Consider the following 17,311-nt stretch of genomic DNA (forward strand, 5'->3'; position numbering starts at 1 on the left):
TTTTAATGTTGAGTTTCAAACCAGCTTTTGCACTCTCCTCTTTCACCCTCAACAAGAGGCTCTTAAGATCATCTTTGCTTTCTGCCATTAGGGTGGTATCATCTGCGTATCTGAGGTTGTTGATAATTCTCCCGGCAATCTTAATTCCGACCTTCTGCCTACCCCTGGTATAATGTACACGCACCATCACAGGTCCGCATTACTTTAAGCAGAAAAAAGTGTGTTTTTTTTCAAAGTAACTGCATAAAGTCCACATTTATGCTCCCCGCTCCCCCTCCACCAAAAGCATTCTCCAGCCCCTGTCTACAAACCCACCCAAAAGCCTATGTGCCCTTCTCCTATTATGTCCTCAAGCACTGATTCCTCTTGCCCTGCTTGGAGCCCTCATTACCTGAGAGTAAATGCCATTGAAATCAATGTGAATTACTCCTGAGTAGGCACGTGTATCATTGTGTTGTTAGCTAGCAGTTTTGGGGGGGCAGGCAAGGAAAAGGGGGATAATTAGGAAGGCTTGAAAGGTTATTCCAAAGGTTTGTTTTTTCCAAAGGAGGTGGGGTTGGTGGGGGGAGTCAGCATTGATATCATGCTCCATTTCACTGGACAAGGCAGAGAAAGAGACAATGAGAAAGAGAAGGGGGAAAACCCTTCATGGGGAGGGAGGGAGGTGAAAAAGCTGTTGAGAAAGGCTGATTGCTGCCTTTCTCCTCCAAGTCTTCTAGGACTGCAAAGGCACACTGTCAGCCATTTTTTTAAACGATATCTTTTTTCAATGTGCTGCTACAAAGCTCCATACCTAGGTAGGACAATTTGAATAGGACAAAATGTGCTATTCATGGATGCAGGCATCTGTAGATGCTCATTGGCAAATGCTGTTTTCAAAATGGCAGATCACGTTCCCCTGTCCGCAAACCCCTACTTCCAAGCCACAGACACTCCCCCACCCCCACTAAAGGTAAAAGGCAAAGGTGGGAAGAAAAGTGACAAAACCATGATAAAAGTAGTCTGCAGAAGTCTGAGATATTAGAAGAGAAATAGCATGAGGGACATGTTTTGGGGAGAGCCTTGTGTGACAAGCAAGGAAGCCGGGCATTACAGTGATGGGGGGTGGGTGGACCTTACGTAGATTGGCCCTTGATGTTTCAAGAAGTTCAGAAACCAAACTTTTGTCCACACCAGGAGTCTCCAAGATAGTGTCCCTGAGCAACAATATCACACACACACATACAAACCTCCCTCCCTCAGTTCCTCTTGGTGCCTCCTTGCTCCTCCTGGTTTTTATTTTATTTCTTAAGACTAAAAAAAATGGGAGGCTGCACAGGGACGTGCTACTCTCCAGTGCCATCTTTATTTGGGATCAAAGATGTAGATTTGTGTTTTGGAGCTCGGACCCCACCCTGTACTTGGAACTGTGTACTTAGGTTCTTGGGCAAATTACTTTTCTTTTTGTTTCACCAGTTTGCCTGCTGGGAAATGAATGTTTTGTGACTGGCCATGCCCACTATGGCAGCCATTTTATGAATGGGGAACCCCCCCATGGCTGCCATTTTGTGAGAGCACCCATGACACACTCTCAAAATTCCAAATGTGCCCACTGACCCAAAAGGGGGGGGGGGCTGGTCTACACACACGTACACTTTTCTTTCTCTCTCCTCACCCCACATGCAAGAGCTCCTATACCTGTAATAGTTGTGCAGAAGAGGGAATTCTTACCACATGCCACGTTGAGCAGCATCTCCAACAGTTCCCACCACATGCCACGTTGAGCGGCATCTTCAACAATTCCCCCTTGTACACTCCTATCGGTAGTATAGGAGCCCCCTTTTTCTTGCTGTCTGGTCAGCCTTCCTCATTGCTGCCTCTTTCTTCACTACCTGTCTCCTAGCACTGCCTATGTTAGCTTTCTCCAATTCCATATCTACCTGCTTGCCTTTTCCCCCAAATCTTCTCTCCTGCAAACATTGTGTGCAAAGAAATAGTACAACGGGGCCTTTAGGTGCAGTCCTATGAATGTTTTGACAGAAAAACTGCTGAGGTGTTGGAGCCCTTTCTTTCTGTCTAAACATGCATAGGATTGCACCATTAGTTACAATGTCCTTTGCATTTGAACAACTTCCCTGTGGGGCCAACCACAAATTATAAGAGAAAGGGAAAATTTAGAAAAGCTATTTAATATCCCAGCTAGGCAGATATTTTTCTCTTTCACGCAGATATACAAGTTAATGCACACACACACAAACATGCCCCCCCTTGGGGGAAAAAAAAAGTCTGGATGAGTATTTAATTTGTCTGATCCTGCCCAAAGTATATCGCACTTTCCCCCAGCGATTTTGGAGTTATGACTAGTGGAGGTAATTAATTGAAGGAAAATTTGATTTGGAGCAGGATCTGGGTGGGAAATTATTTGGGGTAAATTAACTGAAGAGGAACTTCTGATTTGGGGTGATCAGAGTTGGGGTGCAAATTAACTGAAGAATGCATTTGGTGTGGTTTAGATAGAAAATTAATTGGTGTGCCTTCTGTGAAATTAAAATAAATGCTAGTAATTATTTTAAAATTTGCATCTAGACATACAAGCTAGCATATTAGCATTCTTCAGCCATGAACACTTCTGCAAAATCTTGACATTCTTAATTATTTTGTGGGCAGGCCTATGGACCCATGCTCCGAATCCTTTCAGTACCTAGCAATGTCCTGGGAGGTCAATCCAGAGTTAGTCATACTTAGAGGGGACTCACTGAAGTTAATGGGATGTAGGTAGAGTAGTCATTACTATATTGTTATGCTAAGTTTGTCTTCTGAACTAGGCTCTGGTTGATGGATCTTAGGGTTCTGGGAAAAATAAACAAACAAACAACATAGACCATGCAAGTCTGAAGTTCTCAGTGTGTTTTACATTAGAGAAACATCTCACTTGGGCCTTTCTACATGAGGCTTTTATTATGCCTTTTAATTGGTCATTCATGGTTGCTGTGCATCCTTTACATGACATCGTCAACCTTGAGGGCCCCTCCCATGGTTTCTGGCCATTATAGTGGTATTATTCTCAACGGGGGGAAATGCAATAAGAGATTTTATTGTGCTCTGAATCACAATAAATTTCCAGTGAACATCTGGAATGCTTCTATATTGCAGCTATACCAGAGCGTCATCTAGTGGCTGTATAATGAAACATATAGAACTTGACCAGAAAAAAACCACGTGTAAAGGAGGCAATCTTATTCCTGCAAGGAATCTGGAAGCAGAAGCCCTGGTAAAGGTGCAGAATTTTAGCCTCATGTGGAGGAGCCCTTGGATACAGAAGAATGCAGCTTAGATTTTCTTTTCTGGGGGAAAAATACATATTCCTCAATATTATATACTAATGTGCTGGGCAGGATTCTCAAGACCACACACAAACACTTGGCCCTGATTTGGCAGATTAGAAATATATTGCAGGCAATCTAGAAGCCAAGGAGCTCAAAGCTATAGCTGTTCCTGGCTTCTCTGTACCACTAGGCCCACTGAGAAGACAATTGCTTGGTGAGCCTGGAAGCCCCTTTCACAGCTTCAGCTCCTTCTCTGCGATGGAGTTGTAGATCTGCTGAGTCATCGGCACATAACATTTTTCAGTGTCATCTAGGAAGAAGAGGGGATCGCTGATGGCAGCAGGGTCGAATGCTTCCTTTACCAGCCGACCTTTGCACTGCTTGAAACTTCCTGTGATCTCCAGGGCCTCCTGAATGGAAAACCAGAAAGTAGCCTGAGTGTTTAAACCTTTCCTCTACACCTAGTGGCTAAAACTTGACTTTAGGCAGCCCTTAGCCATTCTTGCTCTCTCTGTGCAGCTCATGGGGCCCTGCTCACTTTTCCCTGCTGTTCAGCTGATTGTCTGTCCCTGGGTGACAGGGAACAGATCGCTGTTCCAGTGCAGCTATTAGCAGCAGGGCAAGAGTGAACTTGATCAGGATTGCTGGGGGAGAGGAGAGGCCTAACCTCACCCCCACCCCATAAGCAATATCTGTAGGCAAGCCGCATGTCTCCTGGACCCACCCACCACCATCCCTGCCTACCTACAGTATGCATCCCCTGAAGGGTTCTGCAGCCACTAAAATGGCCTTCCACCCAAAAACGTTTGCCTACCCCGGTCTAAAACAATTGCTCCCTCATCTATGGTAGTAGGAAAGGAGTCGACTGCTCCAGTTATATGGAATAAGACTGAGCTTATTTGATAGAGATGAGAAACCACAAGGTAAAGCTGTCTCCTCTCAGAAAATGTCTCGGAAACAAATGTGTCCCTTCAAGTTGGGAGAAGTAACGTTGGAATCAAAAGGCATTCCGCACATGTTCAAAGCACTATTTTAGTACATAACTTATTCCAGGATCCTGAAATGTATTCCAGCAGCCTGGAATATCTCCACCTCTTGCATATCTACTAGTCCTGATCATGTAATCCTACACTGAAACATTCAAACCTTCCATTGTTTCTTTCCCTCCTGCAGTTCCTGCTTGTGTTGGCATCCTCCATTTCTGTTCAACTTGTCCTGTGAGTTATTCAGGTTACTGAGGCAGGCACAAAATAAAGGAGGAGTGCAGAACTTCAGCCCAGCGGCCAAATGTGGCCCTCTGGGGTGGGGGGGACAAAATCTGACCAGGGTGGGCAGGTGGCCATGCATCCCTCCCCCCCCACCAGCTTCTGCACATTGCCCTCTCCCCCATTCTAAAGGGTTGAAACACCTCTCCTAAGGCTTACTTACTGGCAGTAAAGCTTTAAACTCAAATAAGATGGTATATTTTTTTATATATTTTTGGCCCCACGTCTTTTGCCTTTGACCTTACCCACCACTGGAATGTGGGTCTCTGAAATGGAATTTGACCCTTGGGCTGAAAGAGATTCTGCAACAGAGACGTTTCTCACCTGCACACGAATGAAGCGAGGAATGGCATAATTTGGCAGGTAGTCTTTGGCATGTACATAAAGCTTCTTTCCATCAAAGGAGAGCCCTTCCTTCAGCCGTATGGCTGCCATCCCAGTCTTTCCTTCATGCCCTGGAACAAACCAGATTGGGGGCATTAAGAGTAGAGCTACACATTACATGCAACCTTCCCCCCCCCCACCACCACCACCAAAAAACCCCATTGGCTGCCATTTCTAGGTACAGCAACTTTGGAAGAGGGAGATTTGCAGTGGAGAAGCAACAGAAGAGGAGCGAGTCCTTAACCCTCCATCTAGTTGCTTTTCCTAGTCCATTCCCTTCTCAAGCCCCCTTTCTCCCCACCCCCTGTGTGATTCCACGTGCATGTTTCCGAGACAAAAGCATTCAGAACCCCTCAAGTGGAAAGCAGTGGGGTTGCAGGAGAAAAGTGATCTTTCTAGCACCCCAGTTGATCCAGCTTAAATTTGGGTTTAACCCAATGTATAATATCACAAAGATTGACTGTTGTTTATTTAAAGCAGCGTGTCAAACCCACCTGGCACTGGTACCCCATAAACGTTGACTTCTTGAATAAAGGCCAGGGTTGCCAGAATCGTCTCAACCTCTGTTGTGGCCACATTCTCCCCTTTCCAGCTGCAGTGACAAAAGGTATTATTCCAGATTATTCCTCATTTATGTATAGTCCTCATTTTGTTAATAATATACTTGGATACCATTTTCATGTGTTCAAAGCACTTCACAGATGAGGTCTTCCTGTATTCCCTACAACCGCCACCCCTGTAAGATGACAAAACAAGGGGCTTTTCTACCCAAGGCATTCATCGTGCGCCCATCATTCCCTACTCATGGTTGTTTACAGGTTCTTTAGACAACATCATGACCCTCCAGTTTTGCTTCAGTGTCTAGCCAGCACTTCCAGTGAAGGGGGGTTTTTACAGCAAGGAAAATGCAGCATTTAATTGTGAAAAGCGAAAGGAAGTGTGAATTCCTCTTGTGTATTTGTGCTATTCCACTATACCACAGTGCCACCTAGAGGTTACATTGTGGAAAAGTGGGGCTGGAGTGAAACAGTTGAACTCCAATTCATCAAGAGCAGAGATAGGGGAACGTCTGGCCGGTGGGCCAAATTCAATCTGCCAGACTTCCCCATCCAGCTGTGAAGGCCTCTAGGGCGGTCCCGCCTTTTCCCTGAAGCTCCTCTTCTCCCCAAAGCATCCACCACCTTAGAGAAGGGAGAGAGAGTGGGAGAGCCACTTCTGACTGAGCTGCCCCCTCAAGGAGCCCTCCTCCAGGCTGTAGCTCAATCTGCTTTGCTTGACCCTCCCTTTATCCAATTGGGAAAGGGAAGCTGGGAGCAAAGCCAGCTCGGTAATGAGCTTCCACTGTAAGGGGCATTTGGCTCTCAGAAGTGGTGGCCCCCAAATGTTCCCTCACTCCTCACCTTTCCCCTAGAGATGAGTGAAGTTGGCTCAGTATATACGTATGTGACAAAGAGAGAGCGGTCCAGGCAAGCACACTGGGGAGCCGCCTACCAGCAGTGGAGTAGCTCCACCCACTTTGGGCTGTGGCTCCACCCATTGCTGGCATACGGTCCCTGAGGTGCCCCACCTCTGAGGTTCAAAAGGTTCAACTCTATCTCCTCTGGTTTGAATACAGACTTTAAAACACACACACACACACACACTATGTGTGTTAATCAGCTCACCAATACAAGGGTGTCTGTGTATTATCCAACTGTTTTGTGAATGATCAATATTAAAAAGGTAATTATCACTGTCTGTAGTTCCTTCATTTCATTTCTCTCTGACTAAGTGGGCTGTAGTACACAAAAGCGTATGCATTCATCTTCAGGGCAGGGATGGGCCTAATAAGGCCCATGAGGTTTCTCCCGCCAGCCAGGCAGCTTCCTGCCCTGGCAGCTTATTGGAGATATGAGCTTTCCCTGTGGGGTAGACAGGGTGGGGCCAGGGAAGGAAGCTGCTGCATGATTCACTCCTATTTCCTTCTGAGCCTTGCCCTGCTTATGTCTAAAGAGTTATGCAGAGAATTGGTGTTTAGGATGCTATTTGAAAGTCCTTCCAAGGACACCTTTCCTGCTTACTTCTGAGTAGACCCACCAAGCCTTGTCCTGCTTACTTCTGAGGAGAAATGCAGAGGCTTGATGTTTGTGATGCTATTTGCAATTGTGTTGAGTGATTCCTTCTTACTTCTGAGTAGGCCCACAAAGCCTTGTCCTGCTTACTTCTGAGTAGACTTGGTGTTTGGGAGGCTATTTGAAAGTGTTGCTAAGTTATTTCCGCTTACTTCTGAGTAGACCCACAAAGCCTTGTTCTGCTTATTTCTGAGTAGACATGCTTCCTACTATAAACTGGTAATAATGGAATTTAAGGGTGCAGTGTGACTTTTCCAGTCCCAGCCATTTTTGCCTGTGACCCCATCCCCAGTGGATTATGACCCCTGATAGCTTCTCCAAAAGGGAATCTGGCCCTTGGGCCAAAAAGAGGTACCCACCTGTTATTTATTGTTTTGGCTGCAACAAACTACTATCTCTGCCTCTGTGGATAGGTATGGACAAGACAGGTACTGTTATATACCAGTATTACAGATGGGGATGGCAGAGGTGAGATTCAAACTGGATACCGTATGACTCATGCTCTGAGCCACTACCCTGCACTAGCTCTCCAGGTATTGGCCAGTATTTGTGAAGCCTACCCCATCCAATAAAACTCAGATTCCTGAATCTATGGCCTATATCTGTCATAGCATCAACAACAGCTGCAGATACGTCAGCCATCATACTGCCAAAGGATAAGGCAGCAGATCCTACCCACCCCACCTTGTGTGTAGTGAGACTCACCGGAAAGTATCTCCCACCCGATCCTGGAAGTATATAAAGCCTTCATGATCTTGCATCAGGAGGTCTCCACTGTTGAAGTAGCAGTCTCCTTTCTTCCGGACATCCCGGAGAATCTTCTTCTCTGTCTTCTTGTAGTCTCCTGCATAACCGTCGAATGGGGTGAGCAGAGTGACCTTGCCCACCAGTAAACCTGTCTTACCTGGAAAGGGAAAAGGGAACCAAATGGAATCAACTAACCGTCATCATCCAGCAAAGGACCAAGGGCCAGGCTGCCATCTCCAATGCTTCAAGTAGGAATGGGCCAATGTTAGAGGGGATCACTCCTTCCCATTACTCTCCCTGGTATCAATTACAACTGCTGCCACCAGAACTACTGGCATCCTTACGGGGGGGGGGGGGCGGTATCCAGCAGTGGCATCCAGCTAGCTCTAGTGACATTGCTCTAGTGGAAACCAGTGCTTGTCCAGTGGGAAACTAACTCATGCAATGGGACTTACCTGTCCTCTCCTCCCCCCTGCAGCCCCTCATATGTGCTGTAGATTTGGGGGGTGCCCATGGGATGCAGGGGTGGGGATTCCATTCTGCCAGCAGCCCTTCCACCGGTGGAATAACGCCATTGGATCCAACCCCAGCATTCTAGAATGCAAATTAAGGGAGCGCACCCAAGTGACTCTAATTCAATTAACAACCCCCCTCACTTTTTTTACATGTTGCATTAAGCATTTTCCATTTTCACTCAAGCTCCAAACTGCTGAGAAATTACAGCTGCTAAAGGACACAACCTTAGCATTATTAAGGCAACATGCATGAGGTATGGTATCCTGTGCTTGGTTAGTTCAAGCTTCACTACTCCCTTGAAGCTGGATGGCAAAGAGTAGCAGAGCAGTGGACCCAAGTCCCAGATTTGTCTGTTCACTGGAATAGACACATGGGGCCTGTTCAGATGTAATGCTAAGGCACCATGGTTTGCGTTTTTGAGCGAACCACAGTGGCTTAGTGTGTCGTCTGTGGGGTCAAAATTCCAACCACGATGGCTAGGAAACCACCACGGCTAACCACCCCTCTGCAGTGGGGCCTGGGGTGGCTTTCCATGGCTTACCATGTCATGTGGCAGGATCTCCATTGTTAAAAATCGCCGCTCCATGCAAAAACACAGCAACCATGGAGATGGCAGCCTAGACTGACTGCCACTTCCAGTGATGCTCTAGGCAGCATGGTCAAATTCTATGGTCGCCATGCCATCACATAGAGATGACTGAAGCAGCTGGCGCGCACCATTTCCCAGTGCAACGGCCACTGGGGTAAATGGCAGCAGTGGCAGGAGGACAATGTGGTAACCACAGAACAGGGATGGGTAAGTAAACCACAGCATGCCACATGGTTCCTGGTCATGTGATGGGTGTGCATGTCATGGTTACCCTAACCCTCCCTGCTCCGTAGTCACCCTAACCATCCTTCCGCATGTGAATAGGGCCATGGAGTCTATGCAGCTGAAACTATCATGCAACTGAAGCCACTACAGCACGCATTACACCTTCTCTACCTAAGATAACAAACTGTTTTCCAAAAAACACTGTACAAACAGATTCCTTTTTTCACTACCCACCTTTCCTACCCTGCCATGTTTCAGATCAATCGGTTGAGCTGTTTTCTCAGTATATGCCATAGAACCTACCACCCACAATATATGGTTATAATGGCAGAAGCAATTCAGCCAACTCATCCCTAATATAGGGCCACGACATGACCCTATAATTTAGGACTCTGACATGCTATCTCAGGGCACCTATCCCTCAACCCAATGAAGCATCTCAGCATGCTTGAACCCAGCAGTATGCACAAACATGGCAGGGCAGTGGCCTCAGTTGGGTTCACCCAATGAAATTCACAGGCAGCAGATTCAGGACAGACAAAAGAAAAGGAGCTGTTCATGCCACACATCATATCTGGGATTGTCCAGATGGCCATTGACTTTGACGGCTTTAAAAGAGGTTGTCATAACAAATCGGATCTGCAACAAAATGTTGCAGTGTGGGATGCTCCTCATTCAGGGTTTCAGCCCTTTTCCAGGAGACTCCATTCCACTCCTCCTCAACCCTGTTTTCCAGCACCACCTTCCCCAAAATTCAGCTCGCATTCTGCAGCTGTTGAACATGTTCATTTCCCATTGTGCTGATGTAGGTTGTTGTTTTTCCCCCTCTTAGGTTTTTTTCCCCCTTACATATAGTTTTTCTACTTCTGCAAACCTTGGGGTTCCCTTACACCGGCTGATACCTCCCTTGTGCTTGGATGATGCTGTTTGGGCTACAGAAGGATCCCCACTCAGCTTATGAGTTCACTACCAGCAGGTAGCAGGGGTGGGGAGCCTCAAGATGGTGGGCCAAAGCTGGCCCTCTCCAGGTCCCAAGTTGGCCCTCTGGGGGTTCCTCAGAAGGCCACAACTTCATGCCTTGGCTCCACCCCCTTTCCCCCAACCATTTGGCGGTTGCCCAGCTTTTGTGCCATTCCCCTCCCCCCCCAATTCTAAGCAATTGAAATGCCACTCTGAAGGCTTTGTTAAGCTAAACCATGCTGGTATTTTTGGTATTTTGGTCCCACCCTTTTTGCCTTTGGCCCCATCTGCCACTGGAACGCAGCACCTGAGAGCTTCTCTGAAATTAAATTTGGCCCTCAGGCTGAAGGAGGTTCCCCTCCCCTAGTATATAGGTTCGCTCCATACACTCTTTAAAGCTTAGAGGATGTATTCCTCTGAATACTACTAGCTGCAGGGTGGGGAGGGGGGACAGTGGATGCTGGAAGTGTGGTTGTAATCAGCTAGCTTCAAAAAGCCAAGAGAAAGGCCGATGTGGCTGCATGGAAAGGGAAGAGAGAGAGAGAGGACCTCCAAGCTTCCTAGACTATCCTCTGATCTGTGCTCATCTTCCTTCTAAGTCCAGACTGATATTCTTAGGGTTGCTGACTTCACTTCCTACTTTCTTCTTATTCATGCTCTTGTCTCTCAGACAGGACCCATCTCTTTGGGTCTCTCTCCATCTTGAGTTGAGGACCCTCCTATACAACATGTATTTCCTGCAATGAATGCAAGCTTTCTCATTCCTTTAACCCAGAGTGTCCAGTGTGGTTTATCCAGGGTAAAGCATGCTCCCTCAGCTAGGATTCCACACAGCTCAGCCCTTGTCAGGTTCTTGCTGTTCTGCCAACAGCGGAGGGGATCTATTGTCCTCACGCCTTGTTTGTAAGCTTTTAATACAATGGGGTGAGAAGCAGGATGTCACCTTCCATGTCTCTCACCTCCTTCACAGTTGCAGCACCTAACAATGAAGAGTGCATCATGTTATGACATCACAATGCGGATGCCATGTTTCAGGGGGCTTTAGTTGCTAGAGAGGATGTCCCTGTGTAAGGTGAAGAAGACCCCAACAGCTGAATGCTAAGGGAAGAGCGGGTTTCTTAGTGCTTGGAGAGGGGCTGGCTGATAAAAGGCCAGGGGGGTGTCTCCACAAGCAATTTACTCCGAGCTGGCTGCATTTGGAGGTCATTAGGGATATACGATGTTGTGGCCATCCAGCAGCCACAAAAAATTGATTTCTTTAGACTGCTTAATGTCTGATTCTTTTCCTTAAGTCGGGATCTTGGAGGTATAGTTGTTGTGTCCACCAACCCCCACATTGACCTTGGGTATGCTAGCCCTGCCCAGGGGTGTGCCTTTCACCATGACCCTGGTCAAGGGGTGCTTCCTTTGTGTTTCCATCTGTGTGTTTTCCAGCACTAACATATGTCTGTCTACTCAAAAGTAACTCCCATTGTGGTCAATAAGGCTGAATATGCACATCATAATTTACAGAGATCTCTCCCCCCTCCCTTGAAATCGCACATTTTAAAGCACTAATTCCCACAAGCCTGTAAAGCGCTTTCTTGAAGCAGCGATTCTCCATTGTTTGGTTTATTGCCATTCGGAAGTGACTGCTTCCACCTTCAGTCATCCCAATCCTGCGCAGCGTTGGGCTAGAAAGGGGGTTGGTTTCCCCTGTGTCTTTCCCAGCACAAAGTGTGTCTACTCAGAAGTAACCTCCATTGTGTTCAATGAGACTTGTAATTAAGAAGAAAGGGGGGAGCCTGGAGTGGGGGAAGCCTCTCTTATAGGTTGAGCAGCCCCTGCCAGTCAGATGATGTTCACTCCAATCTCCACCCTACCTGGACGTATGTTCTGTGAAGCAACTTAGAATGGTGCGATGCACTCACTCATGGAGCCCTGCCCGGACCAAACCGGCTTCTTGAAAAATGCAGGCAAGCCGCTCCTTCCTTCTCCTTCCATTGTCATGGAGTCGCCCTCCATGTTGACTGATAAAATGCAGCACTCAACATTCCTGGAGAGTTGTGTGATTATGCGAAGAGGCTGAAAGAGCTGAGCTTCTTTTGTTAAAAGAGTCTAAAGCTGCTGTGCATGGACAACCGTTTAAGACAGCAATGGCAGGAATATGGCAGTCCAAGGCCAGGTTTGCTTCTTAAATAATGGTACAAGTATCAGGGCAGGAATGTGAAGCTTGTTCATTTCTAAACTGCAGCTGCTCTCCCTAGTCCAGGGAACGTTTTTCAGCCCACTGGCCGAATTCAACTTCAGAGAAGATTTTGGGGGCCACATTCCAACAACGGACAGAACTGAAGGCAAAGCGGCTGGGGCCAAAAATACAAAAACATACCGGAATATCATAGCTTAAAGCTCTTACTGCCCAGTAACTTAATCTTAGGAGAGGCATTTCAACCTTTCACAATGCGGGGGGGGGGAGGGGAGGACTGCACAAAAGCCAAGAAACCACCAAATAATTCGTAGGTGGGAGAAAGTGGGTGGGGCCTGAGTTAGGGGGCGTGGCCATCTGGGGAACCCCAGAGGGCTGGATTGGGACCCCAGGTGAGCCACATTTGGCCCCCAGACCTAAGGTTCTCTACCCCTGCCGTAGTCCCTTATAAATCAATAGAGTGGTGAAACTGACTGAACAGGCGGAGTGGTCATATCAAGTTTATTTGTAATGAGGAGCTATTAAATACATTTTAAAAAGAAAATCTCTTTGAATGGCAGAGCATCACTGAGTGGGAAGGATAGCTTTGCAATGCTTTGTTTTGTTTTACAGGGCTGTTTGCTCAGTTATGTAACTCATATAACATATTTCAGCAGTGAGCCAATTCTGGCCCTCCAGATGTTTTGGCCTATAACTCCCATCAGACCTAGCCAGCAGATCCAATGGTGAGGGGGAGTTGTAGGCCAAAACATCTGGAGGGCCACAAGTTGCCCACCCCTGACATACTTTATAAAATACAAACCCTAATCAAATCAGTTCCACATCTGAACTGGCGTGCATCATGTGCACTATCTGACAGATGCCCATAACAGTCACACCCAAATGTACTCATGTCCTGTCTGTTGTACTGCTGGGAGCTAGATCAGGTAGTTTGCAGCTATTATAAGCCAGTTAAAGTGTTGCGGCTTCTCCCCCCCCCCCCCGCCCAAATCCTTGGAATTGGGGAGGATGCTGAGAATGTTTTGCGCTGTCTCTATACCTCATGTTGTCCACCAATGATGTAAAGGTTCTTTCATGTTTAATATAAAGAACAGGTACCTTTTCATACTTCCCCTGCATGATGTGAGGAGGGAACGCACCTTTCTTGCAAGGAGATGCACAGGAGCATTTTTCATATTCAGAAGCGATGCATGTGGGGCAGAACTATGGCAACACAAAGCCCAGTCTGCGTTTGAATGCTTATTTCATCAGCTTACCCATAGCCACTGGGATGCAAAGCCCTCTCTCATCCCTCACTGGGTCGTCTTTGTCAATGTCGTATTGAATAAGTTCATACTGGACCAGTTTCTGAAGCAGAACAGATGGAAAGTAGAAAGGTGAGCGCACAAGGCAGAAATAGAGGACAGGTGTACTGCACATTGACCAGAATGTGTTTTATGGATGACTCAAGATAACAGGAAGCATTTTGTTCTTGTCTAGGAACTGTAGCAAAACCTTACAGGCTCAAAGGCTCTCCCTTTGTCCTCACATCAGGCCTTTGAGGAAGGTTGGGCTGAGAGACAGTACCTGGCCCAAGCTCACCCAGTAAGTTTTGCAGCTGAGCAGAGATTTGAACCTGGCTCTTCCTGATTTAAGCCCAATTGTCTAGCTGCTATACCCCACTGGGCCTGTAGTGTGGTAGTGCTTTTCTACACGAGGCATTTCTTGTGCACTCATCAGTCCCTCCTCATGGCTGGCTGGAGCATGCTGGGAGTTGTAGGACTTTCTTCTGTCTAAACATGACAGGACTGAGCCCCAAGTCATTTATGGATGTCCTGCGCCTTTCCTGTGTGTAACCCTCATTACCTTGTAGATGAAGTTGGTCCTTCCCACGGCTCCAACTTTCCCTGTGTAGTTCAAAAACCCTGCATTCCCCTCTGTCGCTCCGTAGAACTCATAGATTTGGATGGGTCCGAATCGGCGCAAGAACTCCTTCCACACTTCCACCCTCATGCCGTTGCCAACTGCCATTCGCACGCTGTGGTCACGGTCGCTGTCCTTCTGCAAAGCAGCATGACAAGGGGATCCTTGCTGGACTAAATAAACTGAATTAATAGCCCCTCTATGTGATCAAGCAGGGAACATTTACAGTGGTTATTCCTGCCTGGGTAACATCTAGGGAAGTTGGAGAAATCTGCAACAGAACCAAATGGGTTCAGATTTTCATGAATCCGACCTGTGAATTCTCCAGCAGACTGGCTTCTCTCCTGTTGGGCAGATTCTGCCAGCTTATAGACTGTTGTTGTTTTTTTAACTTTCCCAAATTTTGTGAAAATTTTGTCATAGAAAAATACCCCAACTAAAAAAACTGGCCAAAACTGCACATCCCTCCCGCCGCCCCACCCGGCTAAAGTGTGAAACTGTACATTTGGGCAGAATTTGCGCACTTTCGTGCTTGTGAATTTGTGCACATTTGGAAACAAAAAAATCAGATTCCATTGATGGGCTGATGATGGAATGAAAGGTGTCTGAAAATCTGTGTAATACAGCCAAAACAGTTTTTACACAATCCGTACATCCCTAATAACATTTACTTTATTATTATTTATTTCTTGCATTTATATCCCGCCTTTTTTCCTCTTGCAAGGAACCCAAGGCGGCTACATTAACCTCCTTCTCTCCATTTTATCCTCACAACAACCCTGTGAGGTGGGTTGGGCTGAGAGTCTCTGACTGGCCCAAAATCACCCAGTGAGCTTCCATGGCTGATTGGGAACTAGAACCTGGATCTCCCAGCTCCCAGTCCAACACTCTCACCACTACACCACCCTGGCTCTCCATCTTGGGAGACATCCATCTTGGGGCCAAATTACATGCATAACTACCCTGCTAATCATGCATGATGTAGCTATGTTTGACAGTTTTCTTTACTCTTGTGTAAGTGCCTGCAGCAATGATTCAGATCAGCACCATGGTGCTCCAGGAGGGTTAAACATTCCCCCTCCATCCTGATTTTTTTTTTTTTTAATGAGGGATTTAAAGAGAGAGAGAGAAAGTCTCCATTGACCTGCCATGGGCCCTCTTTAAAAAAAAACAGCAACAATATGCCCCGTACTGGCAGTAGGGATGTACGAAAGTTCCACCACGGATCTCGGGGAGGCCGAATGCCAGCGCATTCGGCCCCCCGAAATCGGTGGCAGAACGGCCTGCCACCGCCCCGGGACGGGACTTACCTGGGGCAGATCTTCCTGGCGGTGGCAGCTCCGGCGGTGGCAGCTCCGGCAGCGGTTTGGCGGCGGCGGCTGCAGCGGCCGGTCTTCCGACCGGCTGCCGCCACCACCATTTCCAAATTTTTCAAAAAAACAAAAAAACGTGATAGGCTACGTAAACATTTACGTAGCCTATCACGGCTAAATTTTAAAAAATACCATGATAGGCTACGTAAATGTTTACGTAGCCTATCACGGCTGAGTAAAAAAAAAACACGCGCGTACGCAAATGGCGGCACCCATGGGCGCCGCCATTTGCATTCCTTATTTTGGCATGTCTTAGTCTACGTAAACATTTACGTAGACTACGGTGAAAATAAGGGGAACACAAATAGCATAGACGCTACGCTATTTGCATTCCCCTTATTTTCGCCGTAGTCTACGTAAATGTTTACGTAGACTAAGATGTGCCAAAATAAGGAACGCATGGGCGCCGCCATTTGCATACGCTCATTTTTGTTTTTGTTTTTTTACTCAGCCGTGATAGGCTACATAAACATTTACGTAGCCTATCACGGCTGACTGCAGGGACGCAAATGGTGGCGGCTACAGCCGCCGCCATTTGCATCCCTGCTAGCCAGCGGCCGGATGGCGGCTCCACAGAATCTCTGTGGAGCGGAGCCGGCCAGCCAGGATTCGGGGGGGGGAGGGACGGAGCGCTTCCCCCCCCTGGCCAGAATTTCGGGGAGAGGGACAGAGCACCTCCCCCCCAGCATCAACATAATCCGTGAACAGGTAAGTGACTTTCGTACATCCCTAACTGGCAGCTATTTCCTACTCTGCAATACCCCAAAAGTCCACTCAACTTTCGGGAGCCTTTGAGAGGGCCGTGGGGAGAGGATGGCTACTTTGCCAAGGGCCCACTCAAGCCTGGAGTTGGCCTGTTTGGAGGCAAACTGTTTGGGTAAACCAGGGGTGGGTAACTTGTAGGCCAAAACAATTTCTCATTTTGGACATCACAGAAAACTATCGTCACCATTAAACAGAAAGTGAGGGTGAGAACTGGGTGGTGTGATGTGTAGGGGAGAAGGTAGCACACGCACAGGAAGCACGTACATGATACTGTCTGAGCTGGGCCTACGTCTCTATAGTCTCAGGTTGGCCCTGTTGTTTTCTAGAGCCCCTATCTATACTTCTGGGACTCAGCTGTGGGGAATGTAGTAGAAAAATCCATGTTCATTCTTCACAATGTTTTGTCCCAATATATTTCGCCTCTCCCATCAATTACCTTTGGCGCATTACACAGGTAGCGCATAGTTTCTCCTACATACTGTATCACAGAGACACGGTATCGTCTGCAGTCATCCCAGTACTGGGAAACAGAAAACTTAGACTTCAAGGCAAATGTAGCTCCTTATGAAAATGAAGGGAGAGAGAGAAAGTTGTTTTGGAGTGTTGGTAGTGGTGGGGTGAAGACAGATGCAAGTTTCTAAATGCAATGCATTAGAGCAGGGATGAGCAACTTGTGGTCGTGGGCTACATGCAGCCCTGCCACTGCCCAGGAAAATTGGTGGTTTGGGGCAAATTTTGGCAGCAAACCACAATGGAAGGCTAAAACAAGACTAAAGCAAACTCAGTTGGTCCATTTTAACCTTCCATAGCAGTTTGCTGCCAAAATTTGGTGGCAAATCACTTTTTTTGCCACCACACCACCAAATCCAGCAGCACAGCAGCGCCCATGGGGGAGTCAAAAGTGGTCCCCGGAGCCCTCGAAGTTGCCTGCCCCTGCGTTAGAGTTTACTGCAATGCAGTTTCCATGGGGCTGCTTCTGCAAAG

The 17,311-nt window shown here is 47.3% G+C and overlaps 1 protein-coding gene across 1 annotated transcript in view; it reads right to left on the reverse strand.

Moving 5' to 3' along the window:
* Nucleotides 1-1,328: 1,328 nt before the first annotated feature.
* LOC146341255 (long-chain fatty acid transport protein 2-like) overlaps nt 1,329-17,311 on the reverse strand; it is a 30,281-nt gene continuing 14,298 nt past the window's right edge. Inside the window, exons 4-10 of the mRNA XM_084805072.1 lie at nt 16,764-16,888; nt 14,133-14,327; nt 13,544-13,634; nt 7,771-7,969; nt 5,449-5,546; nt 4,895-5,025; nt 1,329-3,715 (exon numbers count right to left, since the gene is read on the reverse strand). Coding sequence (XP_084661198.1) covers nt 3,539-3,715; nt 4,895-5,025; nt 5,449-5,546; nt 7,771-7,969; nt 13,544-13,634; nt 14,133-14,327; nt 16,764-16,888 — 1,016 coding nt within the window. The 3' untranslated portion in view covers nt 1,329-3,538. The remainder of the gene's footprint in view (nt 3,716-4,894; nt 5,026-5,448; nt 5,547-7,770; nt 7,970-13,543; nt 13,635-14,132; nt 14,328-16,763; nt 16,889-17,311) is intronic.

Source organism: Heloderma suspectum, chromosome 6, assembly GCF_057233095.1.
Source record: "Heloderma suspectum isolate Gila_16-S chromosome 6, 16-S_ref, whole genome shotgun sequence".
Classification (NCBI taxonomy): Eukaryota; Metazoa; Chordata; class Lepidosauria; order Squamata; family Helodermatidae; genus Heloderma; species Heloderma suspectum.